The sequence below is a fragment of the Lissotriton helveticus genome, chromosome 3_1 (genome assembly GCF_964261635.1).
Source record: "Lissotriton helveticus chromosome 3_1, aLisHel1.1, whole genome shotgun sequence".
In the NCBI taxonomy this organism is placed as follows: domain Eukaryota; kingdom Metazoa; phylum Chordata; class Amphibia; order Caudata; family Salamandridae; genus Lissotriton; species Lissotriton helveticus.
Window position 1 is genome coordinate 625,273,356 of NC_136061.1, and position 21,085 is coordinate 625,294,440.

Sequence of the window (21,085 nt, forward strand, 5' to 3'; positions counted from 1 at the left end):
TCCACTTTCACATGTAAGCAGACGACACGCAACTATACTTAAAGATAAATTCTCCAGATGACATCAAATCTCTCAATCTAACTTTACAAAAGATTCAGTCATGGTTGACTGAAAACCACCTCAAACTAAACACCCTCAAAACTGAATTCTTACTAATCACCCCACCTAACCAACCAGCCACCATACACGAATGGCTTAAACAAATTACAGCGTTCAACTGCCAACCTCTTATAATCGATTCAGCAAAATCACTCGGAGTAACTCTGGACAATAACCTAAACATGCAAAAACACTGTAAGTAGCTGGTCAAGCTGAACTGGGACAAGGGTAATATTTAAGGCAGTCGGTGATAGAACACAGGATGGATACAAGGACCAGGTTCGTCCCGGTCGCAAAGTTACCTTCTCATTTAAGAATGTTTATAGAGGTAGAACGTCTTTAGTGAGCGGACTGGATCTGAGGAAGGGTTGACGACAACGGGGAGCCTCTGTACGAAGTCTCAAAGGCTTCTTAGCATTGAGTCTGGGGAAGCTGTTGCACAGGTGCTGCTCGGTGTTGAATCCGGTGAGGCCATTGACGAAGGTAGTCGGTGTCAAGTCCAATGAAGCCGTCTTTGAAGGTGGTTGATCTTGATGGTCTGCGTCGAATCCCATGAAGTTCTCACTTAGGCAGGGAGTAGTACACTCTGAGCAAAGCCAAGATTCCAGGACCTTGGGGACAGTACTTGGGGGTCAGTACTCACTCCCACAGAGGTAAACAGAGGGGCCAGGTCAGGTTCATTTGGGACTGGCCAGCTGGAAAGCAGGAAAAGACCTCTGGAGGCTTTTTGTAGTCCTATAGCTCAAATATGAGTTCAGACAACTGACCCTGGGAGTAATGTCTGGGGTCATGGGTTTAAGACAAGAAGGCACAGTCTTTCTTTTGGTTCTTCAGACAGCAACACAGTCCTTCTTCTGATTCTTCTCAGGTTCAGGAGGGTTCTGAGGAGGGTACTGGGGATGCAACATTATTGCCCAGTGTCAGCCTGTGGATAGGGGTAACCACTGGCCACACCATGTCCAATAAGGTAAGAGTTAACAGTGGTGATCATACCCACTTTTACAGCACTTCCTGCATGTTTTACTGTAAACAATTCCACAGTGGCCCTCCCTACCTAAATCCAAGGTAGCAGAACCTTTCTATAGCTTCCTGGGCACACTCAGAGTTGTGGCTAAGATAATAGACAAACCGTCCCTTTTGGTCACTCCAAACCAGTTCTGGGGCAGCTCTTCCTCCTATTGGGTTTGGAGTCAGGCTGACTTGGAGGACAAAGGAAGGGGTCAGCCTGGTTTCAGGTTTATCTACTTGTGACTGTGTAGGCCTCTTTAAACTGTATCTAGTCCTTGAGCACAGCCCCTAGGCCACCATGCCTGCGGATGGTCAACACCTTCCAACACCCATGCCCTATGTCTGCAGTCTGGAAGCAATCCACATCTCACCACAGGGGAGGCAACAGCAGTCAGCTGACAGTTGAATACTGTCGGAAAGGCACCCAGGGGTAACTTTTCTAAAACTAACTTTTCCAACATAGTCAAAATGTGATTGCCCCAATAAATTGGATTTTAAATAACTATTGCAATGAGTCCTTGAATTATATTTGTAGCTGCTTTCAATCCGAAATTGGCATTATACGGTGTTATAAGTGCCCTTTCACTGTCACAATATGTGTAACATTAATTTCTATATGCCCTACTTTTAAATACCGTGCATCCTGCCTTATTGAGCAGAAAGGCCTACTTTAGAGGTGACTTGTAAAAATGTTAAAAAGACGTTTTAGGCTTGTCAAAAGAGTGATTTGGGCAGGTCGATTCAGCAGTTTTAAAACTGCACAGCAAGGCTGCAGGGGCAGGTCTGGAGCCATGTTTTACAGTGCTACTGTAGTGGTTGGCACAATGAGTGTGGCAGCCCACTAGTAGCATTTATTTTACAGGTCCTGGGTACATCTATTACCATTTAATAGGGACATATAAGTAAATTAAATGGGCAAATCAGGAGTCTGCCAATTGCAGTGTGTTTTTAAGGGAGAGCCCAGCACTTTACTCCTAATTAGCAGGAGTAAAGTGCGCAGAGCCCCGTACCTTAAAAAAAAAGAGTTCATGCAAACATCTGGAGTACTACCATGCAAAAGAAGGTCATTAACGCATAGGTGCACTGATAAAAACACGATAAGAACATATCTGTGGTCCTCCTGCCCAATATCATACACTGCATATGTAGCACTCTAGAAAGACACTCAGTCTTCCATCTATGGCACTGCAGCAGAGTAGCATATTTCCTATCCACAGCAGTGCTTCGGAGCCTCGTCTGGAGTAATACGTATTGTGTAGATGCCATTATAATACAGTGTTATATAATTCATTCATTCATTTTAACTTTATTTCGGTTTGTTAATGAACCATAAAAGTACATCGAAAATAGAAAAAATACATTTACAACTCAACTAATACACAGTTACATCTCATTTTGGATATTTGCAATAAGTCAGTTAGCGTGCGGTTTATAATATGACGATAAAAGCACTAAGACAATAAAATACATGAGGTAGAAAAATTTAAAACACGATAAAGAACTAGTTGTTACTGAGACAGAGCAGTCTACCTACAGTAAGTAGGTTACTACAAACGAATCAGTCTTCGTCTAATTAACCACATCGAAAACAAAAATTTAGCAATAGCAGTAACTATCAGTGCATTAGTATCAGTTTTTAAAATTCTAAAATAATCTATGTAGTTCCTGACTCCTAGATTCACACATAGCTGTATGATCCATTTTTTTCTGATAACAGAATAAGCAGGACAAAACAAGATCACATGGATTAAGGATTCATTTGGGTCATTGCAACCTGGACAAGGATGAGCTAAACCCAATTTCCATTTATCAGTGTAGGAATGAAGGGGTAGTGTACCATATCTGAACTGTAAAAACAGTTTTTTTGCTAAGACAGGTTCTATAATGTCTAATTCTTTCTCAAAACTATAGACATTCTTGGAATCCAAAAAGCTGTCAGTGAGACTAGAAGGCCTGGCTGATCGAAGGACCTCTTCTAAGTTATAATATTTTATAGACTCAGCCAGGGTTCTCTTTGAGATGGATTTGCATGTGTCCTCCGGGTTGGACCAGAGATTCTCCATGCCGATCCTAGACGCCTGCCCCCTTATAAAAGATAACCACTTTATCCTCCCTACACCCGGGCGTGCCATCACAATCTTTAATTCTTCTCTATAGCACTCAAGCTCCGGGACACTCCACAATCTACGCCAATAGAGAAGCGGGCGTGAGGCAATTACTTCTGCAATAGGCCTCAGATTTATATCCAACCTTAGTGGAACTAGAGGGGTGTTAGTTGGTAAGGAGAGCAGCTGTCTAATAAATTTATTCTCTGTTATGCTAATCTCGTTCGCTGAACAATGGCCCCAGAGTTCCGCCCCGTATAGGGTGGATGATCTGGTTTGAACCTTATATATTTCCAGCGGTACGCTGACTAGCTTATGGACACAAGATTTCTGCACTTTAAGGATACCCCCCATAGACTGAGAAAGGATTAAATTAGCCTTAGTCATTTGGGTTTCCCAACTCATTTTGTCGTTTAAGGTCAGGCCTAGATAAGTGAAATTATTTACCCTTTCCAGGGCTCGTCCATCCATTGTCGGGCGGGGGCAATTAGTTGCAGTGCCATTAAACACCATGTACTTTGTTTTGTCTATGTTAATTACCAGATTCCTGTCCCTACAGAATTTGGTAAATTGGTCTAACACCCGCTGCATCCCCATAGATGTTTTTGAGAGCAGCAGGGTGTCATCCGCAAACATGAGTGCAGGAAATTTACCACCAGCTAAGTTAGGGGCGTCACTGTTTTGTACACTAATTAGGTCATCAACAAGGCCATTTAAAACAAGGGAAAATAGCGTAGGGGCCAGTACGCATCCCTGCCTAACTCCCTTCTCAATGGGAAATATATAATACAATACAGTATCACTCTAGTCTCGGAGAGACTAAATGACTGTTCTCATAACACCCTTCTGCTTCACTTGAAGACACTTGTGTTGATAAGTGTTCGGACTCTCTCATTGGACAATTGCCAGAGAAGCTAGAAACTAGGGTTAGCTCCTGGAACTTTATTGTTACAGACATACTGCCATGAAGTGCTACTTATTTGGGTGCGGTACAACAGTAGTGAGGTTTTACTATAGGGCTGCAACAATAATGACTGCAGAATATCTTCAAGGTAACGTAGATTCATTAGTGATGGATACTTTTATGTTTACACATTTTTTTGTACGGATCCATGTTACTGCGTTTTTGTTCCTGAAATGACAATGTCAAACCCTCAGGGCCTCATTTATGAAAAGAGACGCACCGCTACGAGAAAAAAGCGATGCGTCACTTTTTATTGCGCCTTCTTGCAACACCAATGATGCATCATATTTACAGTATGACGCATCATGTCGCAAAGAGTTACAGATACGTCAGTATTTCTGACGTATCTGTAGGCGCAAAAATGATGCATTGCTGGAGTGTGTCACAAAAGTGACGCAACTCCAGCAATGGGTCATTACACATGGGCAAGTCCCATGTTAAATGTGCCTGCGTCAATCTTACGCCTGCCATGAGACAGGCATAAGATACTGTCGCATTTGCGTCCTAAAAGTGGCGCAGTGAAATCTTATAGATTTCACTGCGTCACTTCTACGACCCTTTCTTGCGTCTGAACGTCCCACGCATACATTATACCTGGCGCAGGTATAATGTGGCGCAGGGGTTTACAAAGTGACACATCTACCTAGATGCGTCACTTTGTAAATATGGTGCAACAAGGCAAATTTTTTACGCTGCTGGTGCGTCACAAAAAGTGACGCATCGGCAGCGTAAAAGTGACGCAAGGGCTCATATATAAGCCCCTCAATGTTTAGTTGTTGTTGAAGATTCTACCTTTCTAAACTGGTCAGGAAAGGTTAACCCAAGTCCTGTGCCAACAGAATTGTTAGTTATGTTTCAATTTGAGAGGGCATGGAAGTTCACAGCTGTGCAGAATCTTTACTGCATGGTCATAGACGCCCAATGGAAAATGGCAAAAAGTTAGTCCTCCCAAGCTGCAGGTTGGCTGGGTTCTTGACCTCAGGTAACGTGGTAGATGACAGCGAGCTCTGCCTCCAAGTTCAGAGCAGCACACACCCCGGGAAGCTGAACTCCAGAAACGCTGTGGATTCACTTGTGCAAACAAAAAACCTGGCACTTCCCGGTTCAGTTCTCAGTTCCATAATACAAGGTTTGCTAACTCGTCTCCAGTGTGGATGTGTTTCATAATGGGCAATGAAGATTCATGAGACTATTGCTTGTGTGGATACATGTTTGCTGCTTGTAACCCATGTCTTGATCGCTGTTGTCAGCCTGTAGTGCCACATCCACATGGGTACTGGCTAGGCAAAGGTAGAGTTGCTGCTCGGGAGCTTCCACTCTCCTTGGGGTTGTCACAAAGGCCTTGGAGACAGCACAGTGATGGGCAGGTGCGGGTGAAGAATAGTTGCTGCCCCTTGCACCTCATACTGCCTCTGACACCTTGACTTGTCCCTTCAGGGCGCGCAGGGTGTCGGCCGAAGATGGAGGCTGAGGGTGGAAGCGCTCAGGAGGACCGCTGTCGCTACGTAAGTGGTGCTCTGGGATTCTGGATTTTTCTGGGACATGAAGATGTTTGGGGAAGAGTGGTGTAGCAATTCAAGAAGTTTAACAGTAGCTACACTAACTGTCTGCTGATATTCACAGGGAGATGCCAGAGCTCATGGTCGAGACCCCTCGGGCTCCCCGGCAGGCAGGCGTCAAAGACCAGCACCAAGAAAGTGAAGGAGGCGTTGCGTCTGCTGAGAGGGTAAGGCCATTGAAGCAGTGCTGGACAAAAGCATCCTTCAGTGAAGTATGTTGCCCGGTCTTTAAGGGGATGATATAGTCACACAGCAGGCAAGTCTTCTGCACTCTCTCTGAGAAAATAATCCACATCTACCATCAACCCCATAAGCTTGGTAGAAGGTCATCTCGTGGTCCCCAAGGTTCCGTGCCCACGCCCTTACACCTTTCACTCTGGCTTGATCTTCTTCGATGGTTCTTCTCTTTATTTTAGTCACAAGCCAATTTCAATAAATAGAGCATAGGATAATAGAGACAGATTCTTTTCATTCAAAATTGTATTCACCATCTGTTCTTGCCCAGTGGTTCCAAAAAACATAACATACCGGAGCCCATATGGCCCACCACACCTCAGCAACTATGCTCCTTTCCTGCCTTTCAGAATGAAATAAACCACATTGTTGCCAAATATGTTCAAGAAAGTATGGGTAGAATTAAAGACCATGCAAGTGGTGTGTTCCCATATCGATGGCACATATTAATCTGAACAAAATATTAAACAATAAAATATACACACTTATGTAGATTCCTTGCGCCTGCGAGAGAAACCCTTACGCCACCATGGATATTTCATATTTATAATACAGATTGACAAGGTTTGACAAATGCTTCAGAAAATCTGACGTATCTGTTGGTGCAAACACCATGCATTACTGGAGTTGTGTCATAAGCCTGACGCAACTCCAGCAATACATGGGGAGGCCTATTCTTATTGCATTGTGTCACTCCTTACGCCTGCTTCAGGCGTAAGGTTTTCACGCGGTGGCGGCCTGGAAGTGGCGTAGTAAAATCTTGTAGATTTCACTGCATCACCTCTAAAAGACCTTCTGGCGTGGGAACGCCCACCCTGCATACATTATGCCTGGCGCAGGTATAATGTGGCGCAGGAATTTACAAGGTGATGCATCTGCCTAGATGCATCACTTTGTAAATAGGGCCCAACCTGGCGCATTGTTTACGCCGCCGTTGCGTCACAAAAAGTCACGCATGGAGGTGCAAAAGTGCTGCAAGGGACTTGTAAATAAGCCCCTCTATACCTAACTCCACATATACGTACCTTGGTGATAGATAGATAGATAGATAGATGTCCATGGTACGCAGATGTGAAGTTAGGAATAGTAAATCTATATTTCCCTATAAGCGCTAACCTTTTGATATTTTGTACCTCAATATTCTGTCCTCAATATTTTTGTACCTCAATATTGTGGTTTTCAATATTTAGTAGCACAGCACGTACAGGTTAAGTATGTAGTAATGAAAAGTATATAGGAAATGAAAAGACAGTTGTATTGAGGCTCCCCTCCTGGTTATGACCTTCCCCGCCGTTAATTCAGATAACTACAATTTTACATTTTAAATGTAACTTTTTTGTGTTTTCCTCTGTGCATTTTTATTTGATTGCTTTGTTTTAAAGTTCTATGCAAATGTCATTACATAAATAAACTAATCTTCACACAGAACAGCCCAAGGATGTCTTTGTCTGACCATGAAGGAGTGGAGTCTGAGGAGGACATGGAGGAGCCCCGCCAAGGGAGTGCCGACAGCAGGGCAACTTCCCAGAGCCCCATCAGTGAAGTGAGTGAAGCCGCGCCTGAAGAAGGGATAACCGAATGGAGCTGATGCCATTATTGACACTATAGTACTATAGTACTTAATATAATCATATGGGAGGAAGTACACTGGGTTTTTTCATAGAAATAATATTATAAGAATCATACAATTCAAGCTTTTTTTCACCCTATTTCATGACAGAAGATGACAAAAAAAGAAAAGATTGAATTGAATGATCCTTATATTATTATTACTATGAAAAAAAGAAACCCATTCTACTTCACCACATATGATTATATTAAGTACTATAAACTGTGTGTGTTTAGGTTCCTAGTAAGAATACAGGAATAGAGGCCCTTACCCATCAGAGGAGTGCACAATAGTGCCAATCCAGAATCATAACAGTACCATGCGACGTAAAGGTCTAGTGGGGACCTCCATTATTGAGTGAAAGAAGTGGGAGCAGTGAGGCCACAGGAGTTATGAGGCGGATGACGTGTGTGCAATAGGAGGCTGAGGCATTGGGAAATGCAAGCCACTACTAAGACATTGCAACAGAATGGATGACACCACAAAGGGGTTAGAGCCAAGGTAGGAGTTATGACATACGATGGATGAAGCCATGCGATCAACAAGCAAAGTTTTAAAGTTAGACCATAGCAGGAGTGAGGCAACAGGACGGGTGAGGCTATGAAGGTGGTGCTGCAATAGGAGGTATGTAGCAACAGAAGGTCAAGCTCAGATCAAGCCTGGGACCATGGGCTGGCTAAGGCCAATACATCATGGAAGGTTTAAGGCCAAAAGCGATATGAAATCAAGTGAGGGCTGGGCATATTGAGTTGGACTACTTGACTGGAGTGACTAAGAGAGGAGTAAAAATCTGGAGAGAGCTGGTCATGGGAAGGAAGAAGTATTAAAGGTATACATGGAGTGGGATGTCGCATTGTCTTCCATGTCCTCCATCACTATTGATGGTTACCTTGCTCCTGCCCAGATCCAATAGTACCTTTGCCTTTTTCACAGCCATGTTGAACTTAAGCAGCTGTTGTGCCTCTAAGCAACAACTGGAGTCAATATGCTGCTCTTTCCAGCTCAAGAATAAACCACTGGACACAGAGTACTGTATTTAAAGGAGTATATTTTTACTTGAAAGTATCAAGTGTATTAGTTTAGTTAAGGTATGATCAATGGCTCCACACACACTTGGCTCAGATAAAACGTATGTATACATAAAACTTGAACTGTGACAAATGTGTGGTTGATCATCTAGGTTTGACTTCTTATTTGACAGGAATGTGCTCTCAAATTCTGTGAAGATTGTGCACTCCTACTCTCTTCAGGAACTCCTGTTGGCACTAGGCACTGGAATATACAGCAAAAAGGCAAGCACTCTGACTGGTAGAGGTGCTCTATACAATCACACATCCCCTACTTTGAGCTAGGTTGTTGCTATGCAAATACCACACACATACACGCACAACCAAGAGAACAATGAAGGGAACGCAGCAAGACTGGCTGATTTTTGGGTGCACTGACCTTTACCAAAACTCTGGACTAACGGTTGTGCAAGTCTTCTGAGTAGGGTGGTTGATGAGAAAACCCTTCCTGACAACAGACACTTTGCGTCTTATTTGAGGAGTACCCAGTTGAGAGGTAGTCCAGTATCTGCACGATAACTGAAACACGACCATTGCTACCTGTTTGTCACTCACAGGCAACAAGAACCTTGTTTGCTGACATTTTGTGGTGTACCACTCCTAACCTGCAACGGTAAGGGAGACATTTGTTGTCGTGGGGAGACCGACTTCCACGAATGGGAACAGCAAGGAATTATGCATATGGGGATGGCCACAGTCCAGGCGAGCAGCCTAGCACAATGTTTGCCCTAATACTAGATCCTCCCCCATGCTCTTGATATGATTGAAAAAGGCTTCCTCTCTCAGATGGTCTTTGGTTCTAAGAACTGTTTAGACCACAGCCCTCCTGTGTTACTACAATAATAACTTCAGCCGCAGGCCTTTGTCAGAACAGCTTGAATGTTAAACAAGGACAGAAGGAACAATAAAGGAAACACAAGCTACTGAACTTGGTAGCTTGATGATGGGCACACCAATAATTATCTAGAAGCATTTTTCCTCTCTTACAAGTGTTATGATTTACTCAAGTGACTGGCCTGAAGGAAGGGCCTGATCAATGTAACTTAAAGTCCAGTCCTTCCCATATTGTGAATCTCAATGGGTGAAGCTGGTCATGGGTATCAATAGAAGAAGTTTACATAGTTGCCCTTCATCAAACTCAAGGCCTTGAAGTTGTAACATCCGTTTTTTATTCTGGCTGGTTTGTGTGATGTAGAATCACTGAAGATTTACCTGAAAGGGTTGTGATCTGTCATGACATTGAGCCAGAGCCTCCAGAGGTAGCGAAGGAAAGTTTGCAGCCTCAAACAAGTGCAATGGTCTCTCTTAAGCTTGGAGTTTCACTGTTAGTGTAGGTAATCTGAAATACAACCATCAAGCATGGCTTGGGTGAATACAGTGCCAATATTGCCTGCAAGGTGGCTTCAAAATATCGCATGTGTTATGTTCAATTGAAATGTCTTTCACTCATTGGAAAGCAGACTGTGACTCAACCATTTGCTGGGCAGTTTGTACTTGGATGACCGCAGTTTTGGATCATGGCGTCTGTATCCCCAAAGGCACAATGATAAAGGTTTAACGTGCTTAGAAAACTATTATTATCTGCAATTTTACTGGCACAAAAGAGGAAATTCAGTCAAAAGTCACAAATTATTTTGGGATCAGCAAAACACCATTAGCCCCAAAGAAATGGGTAAAAGTATGAAGCAACAGTTGCATTGTGGCGCCTTTTGATTTGTTAAGAGCAATGCCATGGTGTTTCTGCCTGTGGGATACTGGCCTCAAATGGGTGTACTGCACTGGCACCATCTTAAAATAAACAATAATGTCTTCACTAAGGGTGACTGCTACAGAAGACATAATGCTGAAACTCAGTCTGTGGTATCTCATGGGTGATATATGAAGTGGACTTAAGGTTTAGCCCCTGATTGTCTGGTGTCTCGATGGTGCAACAATGAGTAGGGTCTTGGTCCAAACAAAAGAAGCACATACATTTACCTCACTGTGAATGCCTACTGACTGGGCTGCAACCATGAGTATGTCAAGCAAGGAGGTAGAGTCTAGCCACACTGAATACAAAGATCTTGACACAAGTGGTGACAGTTTTGCCCAGTTATTGAAACTGAAAAATTGTCTTGAAGGCATGATGTTCACTGGTGCTTCACTATCATCAACTATGTATTTTGGTGAGTTCAACCGAACGAGAGCAACAATTAACCCCTTCAGTGCTAATGACAAGGGTAACTCGTCATGGAGTTTCCATTGATTTCAATGGAAATTACATTGAGGGGCCAGAGGTGCCTTAGCAGCCAAGTGGTTAAGACAGTGTTGTCATCAATCAAATGAGTCTCCCTTTTGACCATGGGGTACATCAGTGACTTGCAACACTGATATGCAACATTGCTGGGCCCCCTGAGCAAGTGTAGAGCAACAGAGCCTGACAAAGTGGTGAAGTTTGCCATGCTTGAGGTTGTAGAGACCTCTGAGTGAGCATGCATTGAAATGGGTGCATCACAACCACAGGATTCACAGAGAACCATCATTCTGCCTACTGTGGACTATCTTTCAGACTGTGGTGCATCATCATGGACATGCAGGACTCATCATTTTAACATACATGGCAAAAAGAATGTTCTTCACATACAGGACCATGTTGTATGTTGCTTTGTTTTGGCTGCTCACATCTTGCCTGTTATGTTACTCATGTGTCATGAACAATATAAGTGAGTACTATAACCCGCTCCCAAATGATCTCCCACCACAGATTTGAAAGAAACCTAGAAATATCTTCCATGCTCTGGTGCAAAACAGAATAAATGATGATTGGACTGTCATGACATACGGGCAAAGCCATCATTACAAAATAGGCCACCACACTGGAATCATGAAATATGGTGAGCTAACCACCACTGTGCTAACAGAGGCAGAATGTCACTGCTGCCAGTGGCTTGCCCGCTTGCCTTCTGTTCTCTAAATGAGTTCCTTAGACACAGATAGTTGGAGCTCAAATTTGTCTATTAGGAAAACTATGTAGTATATGTAGTATACTTGTAAAGCGCACAGCTGCCCCAGCAATGGGGCGTCCCGGCGCTGTATAACTCTGGGGAACCCGTCCTGGCTTTCCCTGTGGGATGGTCCCTTGCTGGGAGTCCCCAAGGTGGAGCCAGGCATCCCTGGAATTGGTGGGGCCGTTGTGGAGATTAGGCAAGCTAATGCCCAGAGTTGCCGAGTGGAACCCCTGATTAGAGTAAGCACCGAAGCGAGAATTATCGAGTCCGCTGACCAAGGTCCACGACCATATACCAGGAGGCAGGCTTTGACCCACGAATTCCCCAAAATGTAATCAAGTCAAGAAAAAAGTGCATTATAAGCAAAACAGTCTACACAAAGACCTGTGAAAACCAAGGAATGTCCCCAACTTTCTGAATTGTAATGCAGTCCCTTACATCTCTGACTCAACGTTAGAACAGGGCTGAATCTGAACCAGATGTCGTTTTTTGCCTGCCGTTCTGCAGTCTTGGGTTAGCTCTTTTTTGTCTATCTTCTGTCTATATATTTTCTTTCCTTCAGTTTGTCTCTCTACCTAGTTTCCCTTTCTGTCGCCTCTGACCTTCCTTCTCTTTTTTTCATTCCCTCTTATTTCCCTTCTTTTCTTTCTTTTACCCCACCAATTTTTCTTTGATCGGCACTTTGCTCTTTCTGCATGTCATCACCTCACTCTCTCTCTCTCCTTTTCTTTTATCCATCCTTGTCTTTTTCTTTACTTTTTACCTTGCGATTCATCCTAATTACTTTGTCTATTCTCCTACATAGGGTGGTAATGTCCCAATTTTTATTGAGACTCAAGAGACGGGTGCACAGACAGAGTTACAGACAGAGGATAAGAAAACCTGGACAGGAGAGTCACTGATAAACAGGTGAGAATCAACTAGAATTTCAAGAGTCAGAACACCACCTCATACACATCTTTAGTTAAACATAAAAAAATCACTACCAGCAAGGGCTCTTTCTGTGTCTCTATAGTCTCTTAAACGCACACATTCTTCAGACACCTTGTCACTTACTCCTCCAACAGACCATCCTTTCTGCTGACATAGCCTTCCCACTGAATGAACATTCCTTGCACACCTTTCATTAACGATACCTCCTACTCTGGCATTGCCTGCCAGAGTCAGAAAGGATAGTCCTAGGAGCGTAGTTTGTCAGCTATGTTGGTCCTCAAGTGGTTGAAGAGGTACGTTTTTAACGTTGTCCAAGGTGAAAATGAGTATAGTGGAACACAAATAAAGACACTGTCACCATTGCACATTGTTTTCAAAAAAAGGGATAGGAGATCTAGATGGATCAAAGGGCAGAATTACCACTTAGAAAAAGTGGAAGGTCCTAACCGCAGTGTGTGCCCTTAGTGATGTATTGAGCAAAAAGAGGACTGGGTTGTTCCTGGGGTGCAAAAAAAGGGGGTCAAAGAAAGTTGATATTGAGGGGTGGTTAAATGGTAACCATCCAGTGGGTATCCATTTTGTTGGATATAATGGCCTCACACACCCTTGCAGGTGTCATGCTTCATTATGGGCAATGCTCCTCGTTGGGTGGGCGGTGCAATACTCAACGGGCAACACCTCAAAGAGGGGCTCTTTGGCGGAGATCTTTTTCCAACTGCCCGTAGGTGAAGTGTGGGTGAGGGGCCAAAGTAACGGTAGACGGGAAGTGAATGTAAAATAACGCAGAGGTGCCAGAAGGAACTTTATTCTGTTGGTCCCATGCGTTAACTAAAAACAACAGTTAGTCTAGGAGTTCTGGACAACAATGTGTTCCTTACTCAAGACTATACTATAAAGTGGAGATAATGGTCGACATGTTTCTCGCATTGGGTAAGGTCACCCGCGATTCATCAGGACCTATGTATTCGCTGTCTACAGTGTGTCTGATCTATCTCGGTATCAGTATTCACTTTAACAGTATGGAAAGTACCTGTGTATAAATTGTTCCATGCCTAGGGGTCAATTTTTAATTGTATCAACAGCGCCTGGCAGGGTGAACATCAGTGAGTCTAGCCTCTGTAGCTAAGGTTCTAGCTCCCGTGTCTGGGCTGGTACGCCTACCCTTCGCCGCCGGTCCAGACACGGAATTTATACACAAGTACTTTCCATACTGTTAAAGTGAATACTGATACCGAGATAGATCAGACACACTGTATAGAAATGTCAACACTGAGCACCTTCAACCCAGAGACCTGATGTCCCTGTCATAGGGCCTATTCTTTAAAGTAAAGTCATTAAGGAAGAACCAGTTTGAGAGGTAACATCTACCTTATGGGATTTGATAAATATTAACTAAGGCTGTTGCTGTTTAATTTATATCACTAAAAGGTATTGGAAGATCTAGATTTTTCAGATGTCCAAAGTAACACTAACAATGTAACACCAACACTAACTGATGTGGACTCTGTGGGGCTCTTTATTCAGATTTGCTATGGTGGAGAAACCCTTCCATTTCCCCCCTCAATAAAAGACTTTGAAACCCTTTGTATATCTAATCATGAATGGATCAAGTTAAATAGAAGGATTTAAGGATCTCAGGAAGGAGCTTCATCGCCTGCCCCATATCACTAAGCACTCGGTATATATATTTCCCTGCTTGCTTTTTACACCGGTTCCCACACATCTCACACACCTGCGTCTTATACACCTCCATTTGTACAGACCTCCTCATCTCTCCTCCTCTGTTCATCATTTTCCTACTGACCTCCTTTCCTTTTCCTCAAATGCCAGCACCTCCCCACACACCTTTCTTGCCTTGTCACACATTTCCCTCACACCCCTGTCTTTGCTCCCCAGAAACCTCCACTGTTCGCCTCCACCCTCTGCTGTCACATACACTTGGAATGCTGCTGAGGGTGGTGCAGAGTGTACTGATATGAAGGCTGCAGTTTAGAATAGTCCTGTGTTGCTGTTGGTGTTGATGCTCCCTTTCTCCGCCTTTCTTCTCTCCCAGGTTTCTCTGTGCGTCAGTGTCTCCTATTCAGGCTGGCTCAGGCAAAGGATTCTCATGTCGCCTCACTTTTGGGAAGCAGACACATCATGTGCAGCTTACAACTATGCCTCTTCCAAAGCCTCCAAAGCCTCTTCCCCTCACTAAGCAGATCACCATCCAGGAGAAAGGTAGGCTGCTTTTTCAAGTTGAAAGAGATCAGGCCCGAGAACACAGGAGGAGATTGTTCCAAATGTTTCTTATCAGTATCTGTTTCCTCTCCAGATAGAGTCTAGTTTGTGACTAGATACATAATGTAATGTCCATTAATCACTTTTCACCAGTTTTTACCAGTCCTTCAGCAGATTCTGCCTTTTGAACCTTGTGGATCTCACTATCCTAGGGTCCGTTCACATGCTTAGCCTCTCTTGGTCCATTTTGAGCTTTTGCGAATCTCATATGTTGTTGCTTAATATCGCTCAGGCACTGTTCTGGCTGCAAGAAAGACCTCTCCTGGAGCCCTATCACGAGGTGTGGGAACCCCCAACAGAGGTACACCAGCTGGAATCCTGAGAAGAGGTGCTTTATCCCCTCACAGGGAAGCAACGTTTGACGTACGGTGAGCATACCTCTTTGGGAGCAGTTCCGGAAATCTAAATGTGGATATGATGTATGCTTGGAGAAATGTGTCTGCTGTGTCTTCCCGTCTCAGAAGGCAGCATAGGAGTGCGGAAGCCAAATGAGGCCTGACAGGATGTTAAACAGGCCCCACTCCTGAGATGGGTCTCCATTAAGGTGCCAAGTTTATGGCTTTATTTATTTTTTATTTATTTTTTACCCTACCACATCATATTCCATAGGCATCTTGGCACTCGAAACATCAAACGTCAGGGAATGAAGGAAGACCGAAGCACAACCAGGAAAATAGTTAGCAGAACAGCTGGCCTCAAGGTGTTTCTTGAACAAGGCCTATTCAATCATTTTTCTAAGATGGTCAGGGAAAGCAATTCACAGTTTGGGATTCACTACTCCAAATGCTCTTCCACCAGCACCAAACTTTCTTAAAGAGCAGAACCACCAATAGGTTTTGGAGCCAGATCTAATGGTTCATGTTGTAACGTAGGAAATGACTTAATAGCAACCAATGCAAAGGCCAACTGCCTTGAATTAAATGTGATGACAGATGTGGAGACAATGTTGTCTTCTCTTTTCCTCTGCCACGTGGTCAAATTTCCAGAGATATATAGGTTAACATATACATGTTCTGCAGTAGCTGGATTTTCCATAGAGGTGCCTGAGGTATGCCTCGATACAGAGCAATACCACTAACCAAAAGAGCTAAAATTAGCATGATAAAGGAGGCAGGCCAGAGTCTCTCAGTCCTTAGTTATGGGTCACATTCAACACCAGAATCTCAGTTTAAGTCTGCAGTTCTGGCAATGATTTACAAAGCTGGTTGATTCCATCTGGGGAGCAGAGTTCAAACCTCAGTATCATTTGTGTGACCTCAGAATATGTAAGGGCTGGATAATCTTAAGTCCTGGATCAAGGCTTCCCAGAAGCTTAGAGTAGATTTTGAACATGATTGGATAGAGCGCTGACTCCTGAGGGATGCCACAGTCTATTGACATGTCTGCTCACTGTAAAAGGGAAGGTAAATTGCTTGTGTCTGGACTTGGAGGAAACATAAAACCCATTCTAGGGTCTCTCAGTGGAACTCTGCCAAGCCAAGAATCAGAAAGACATGGTCAGTTGTATCAAACGCGGTAGAAAGCTCTAACAGCTTTCCCCTTACGGTGCATAGTTTGTCAAGGGGTACTACTATGACTGTTCCATTGCTGTGTCTAGCTTGGAAACCAGCTTGGGACCAACCCTTATAATCAAGGGTGTGGGCCAGCCGCTAAGGCCTTCATTACTAGTGGCCCGGAAAATGGCCTAAATGTTTCCCACCCTTGGAACTACTGATACCCCTGGGAATCGGTAATTCAGGCAAAGAGAACCTCCGGACGATTACAAGTGAGACCCTGAGCCCATAGTAGGTTCAGTTACCCAAAGGAGGTGGTAAGCTACACGAGCAAGCCAGTTGTATAAGTGATTCAATTGTTTAGTGTCAATGTTAAAGTCATTACTGAGCACAGTTAAACGAGTTATGCCAGCTAAAGGATGCTCTACATTTAGGTTACTCCAGCATCTACATATCCTGTTATAAGCAGTGCTCATTGTTTACAGTGATTTGGGAGCGGGATCATTAAATTAAAAAGAGATCAGGTGGTGGTCTAAGCTTTTAACAGCGGAGACACCTCTGCCCGACTCAAACAAGGTAGTGAGAAGATCAGATTAAGGGCATGACCTGTAGCACGAGTAGCTTCTGTTATACATTGAATAAAGTTGAGCATAGAAATGTACTGGTTAATACTGGTCAAGCCTTATCTAGTTAGCATCAGAGGTATCATCAGCCTGGTCGCTGAAGCCTCCCAAAACCATGATTATCATGGTCAGGGTTGAGGATGGGAGAAATTGGGAGTTTGAAGACTAGAGTTTGAGGGATGGCCACTATAAAGGTTGATGATAATGGGAGACCTAGAGAAGCCCTAAAAATCATAGCTAGCTCACACCCTTGTTGGATTTGAGGTGTCCTCAATCCATGATGCTGTGACTGCAAAAATATCAACAGGATCATTAATAAAATTGAAAATCTCCCAACAATGTCTGTGGAGAGATCCGCCTTAGTTAGTCTGTACTTTATAACCATGCTATGAGGTATTGGAGCAATTTTTTTATGTGCGGAGACTCCACAGTAATAAAGATACTAATAGTAAAATTCCTTTGTGAATAGCAATCAATCATAAACTTACACAAATGTGTAAGTTTGCCTTTGTGAATCAGGTTCACAATATCATACAACAATACTCCAAACAGAATCAAGGTCAGAAAACTAAAATATGCACCCAGTCACAAACAGCGTAGAAAATGAAAGGAACAGGGATTGCAGGAAAAAAGAAAAATGTAAAGTGAGCCATTAGTAAAAGAAAAAAACTTAAAACTTTGCCAAACTACCTTCAATTGCAGGTAACCACATTCTTCTTGATTGTCCTGAGTTTTTGGTGCAGGGGTATTCTCAAAATAGGCCCCCAGTGGTCAATACATTCCACACCACTAAATGGCAGCGAAGATGCACCAAGAGTTCTCCTTCCAAAAAGGGCAGAAATCAAACAGAGACAACTTGCTCCAGGAGCAAGTGTCATAGACAAATTGACTAGTACTGCACACCAAACAGAATCAAGGTCACACAATCAATAGTGTTTCAAAGTCACAATCAATGTAGAAACCTAAAGTGACAGAGATTGCAGGAGAAGAGAGAAAATGTGTAGGTAAGGTGAGCCTTTAGTTAAAAAAAACACAGAAAGCTTCACAAGACTACCTCCAATTGCAGGCAACTTCACTTTGCATTACAGTCCTGAGTGCCATGCGACCTATGTACTAATACGTCACTTTGGTGGATTGACATTAATGAGAATGTCTAAACATTTTTGTAAATACTAGGAGATGATGGGCGGAGCACTGAAACGCTTCAGACACTCACCCCCAGTCACAGACCTTGGGTTGAATCCATCATCGTTCTTTAGCTCACTTCGTCCGCCCTCTTCAGACCCAGCCATATGTAACAGTAAATCAGCCTTGATCTTGTTCCTCCTGGGAACAGTTGAGCCCGAACTGCCAGGCCAGGTCTTCCCTAGACCGGAAACAAGCCTCCTACCCTGCCAACTTAGGGTGCACAAAGCAAACACAAGGAGATGATGGATGGAAAGCTCACTTTGCCACTGGATTCAAACTAGCCTGGCTGATCAGGGGTCTTACCCGAATGCATTTGTCCAAGACACAATCTGTCTGTTAATAAGTATCACCCAAACATGTGATGGAAATCCAGGGCATTTAAGCCAGGATTTGGCAACTTCTACACAACATGCATGGGTGATTGTCTCATATTAACCTTTGACTAAATTAACTACAGAATTTGGGCTGTGCAATAGAAATTTTCCAATAAGACATATATCCAAGACTGTGGGCAGCGATATCTGCATAAGCCTGGAAGACACATACTGACTATCTTCCAATTTTTTTAGATATTACTACTTCTATACATATTTATTTCTGGTGCATAATGTTTCCTAGTACAAGATTTTTGTATAAATCTTCCTTTGGAGTTTGCAGGGCTTTTAAGAGTCATGTATTACTTTAAAGGCCTTTTGATTTCATTTCCTTTCTCTTTCTCTCTCGTTTATTCATCACCTGTACCATGGTCTACACTCCCTGCTTTGTCTTTACTTTTGTCCTCTCCATTCCCCTCTGCAGCTCAGATGAGGTGAAGCTTGAGGTCCCCACCTCTCCAGGACTTGTAGGTGATACAATTCTGGACCTGGCCTTGTACCATGAGACTGAAGGAATAGTAGCAACCGGCCAGCTTCGCATTCCCTGGGTAAGACCCATAGCTTCTCTTTCCTCTGAACACAGTGCTTCTTTGTACATCATTCTGCCTTTGGTGTGGTCTCCACTGTACAAATGTCCTAGTTACTGCTGCTTCTCTTCACAGAGTCATCAATGAGGACATAACCCCATCATTTCACCAATACTCTTGCTTGCTCCTTGTAATAGCAGATCAGCTCCCCTTGCTGCCATTTGTTGTCACTGTTTATCCAGGCATATTTTAAAGGCAGTATCTTCGCTAGTTAAACCTCTAACCATCCATACTCCTCACTCAACCAAATATATTGGGCGAGTGGACACGAAAGGCATATTGAAGGCATTCCGGCATACATTTGGACAGCTGTATAAAGCTGACAAGACCGCTCCGGCGGATGAAATAGCGCAATACTGTGACACAGTTGCACTGGCTTGGCTATCGGATGCTCAGAGGCAATACCTTTCCCAACCAGTCACAGTAGAGGAGGTGACAGAGATAATAAAAGCACTACCGAATGGCAAAGCACCCGGCCCGGACGGGTTCACGGGGGAGTTTTATAAAGCCTTTGTGAACTTGCTGGCAATAGTTAAAATGGTGCTACTACCAAAACTACTTTATCTATTTAATAATATCCCGATAAAACCACCGAAGCCTGTATTACAGGCGATGAAATCAGCAACCCTAAAATTGATCTGGGCGGGAAAAACGGCTAGGATAGACTTCCACACTCTGACACTACCGTATGCAAAAGGGGGATTTAAAGTCCCAGATTATCTACTGTACTATCTATGCGCGCAAGCACAATATGCACACTTTTGGTATCACCCCATCCCATTCCTCACACATGCAGCGGTAGAAGAAGGGGACGCCCTCCCTATACCTCTAGATGCAGTTTTGACGCACGTAAGGCCGCCATTGCATAAGAAAGATATTAATACAGGGGATGCTACCTCAGCAGCGTGGCAGATCATAGCAAAAAAAGCGAACAAACAACCACTTTACACACCAGAAATGCCACTGCACCATCACCCGGCACTTTCAGTTACACAAGAGAAGGTGGGTATGGAACTACTTAGAGAGGTGGGCTTTGACACACTGGGGGATCTATATCAGGAAGGTACAGTTAAAAAACTGGAAGACCTGGCATATGTACAGAATCAATCCATGCTATTTAAATTTACGTACTATAGACTACAGTGTGCACTAAGGGCACACTATCCCACCTACCCAGCAGAACCTGACATTCTACTGACACTGCAACTGCTCATCACTTCGTCCAACCCTAGACACCTCATGTCTAGACTGTACGCTGCATAGCAAACTGAAATAGGAGATACTGCGGGTAAAGCGATCCGGAAATGGAATCTGTGCTTAGAAGCACCACTAACTGATGAAGAATGGAATGCAGCAGGCACGATTACTGAAATACTACCACCAAACGGGAACCTAAGGCTCATACACATTAGATACCTGCATCACACATACCACACGCCTCAACGCCTACACAAATTCGGCCTGGAAGATACGGATTTTGTACATATGGCATGGTATTGTAGAGAGGTGGCTCAATTTTGGGTAGCGGTTACGGAAATGCTGGGTAAGATGGTGGGAACTGAGATACATTGTACTATACGATCGTGCCTTCTAAATTTACTACAACATGTTAAAGCGGGAAAACGCAAATGTTGTGTACTGGCACTGCTACTGGCCAAACGTAACATAGCAATATGTTGGGGTAGTAAGAAGACGCCACAAATAAAACAATGGGTAAGTGATATGGTATATTGTAAGGACTCTATCAAACTGTATGAGGAAGAGCTTCCGCTACGAGCAAGGCCTAAGGACTATTGGCATTATCTCGTGGATTATCTATCAGGATTGGACGAACAGTTGGAACAACACTGAGGTTTTCCATGTGACATAATATGTATGTAGTGAAAAGTACCCTATTGGATATGGAGTGTTGAACTGCAGTTCTGTTGTAAGGGGCAGATAAGCCTCAATGTTGGACATTGTATGTCCTATGTTG

General features: G+C 43.5%; 1 protein-coding gene across 1 annotated transcript in view; it reads left to right on the forward strand.

Moving 5' to 3' along the window:
• The window catches only part of LOC144824682 (uncharacterized), a 151,455-nt gene that overhangs the window by 80,512 nt on the left and 49,858 nt on the right, over positions 1-21,085 (forward strand). The window contains exons 8-14 of the mRNA XM_078683716.1: positions 5,614-5,681; positions 5,800-5,902; positions 7,396-7,512; positions 12,438-12,541; positions 14,619-14,785; positions 15,078-15,213; positions 18,948-19,071. Coding sequence (XP_078539842.1) covers positions 5,614-5,681; positions 5,800-5,902; positions 7,396-7,512; positions 12,438-12,541; positions 14,619-14,785; positions 15,078-15,213; positions 18,948-19,071 — 819 coding nt within the window. The remainder of the gene's footprint in view (positions 1-5,613; positions 5,682-5,799; positions 5,903-7,395; positions 7,513-12,437; positions 12,542-14,618; positions 14,786-15,077; positions 15,214-18,947; positions 19,072-21,085) is intronic.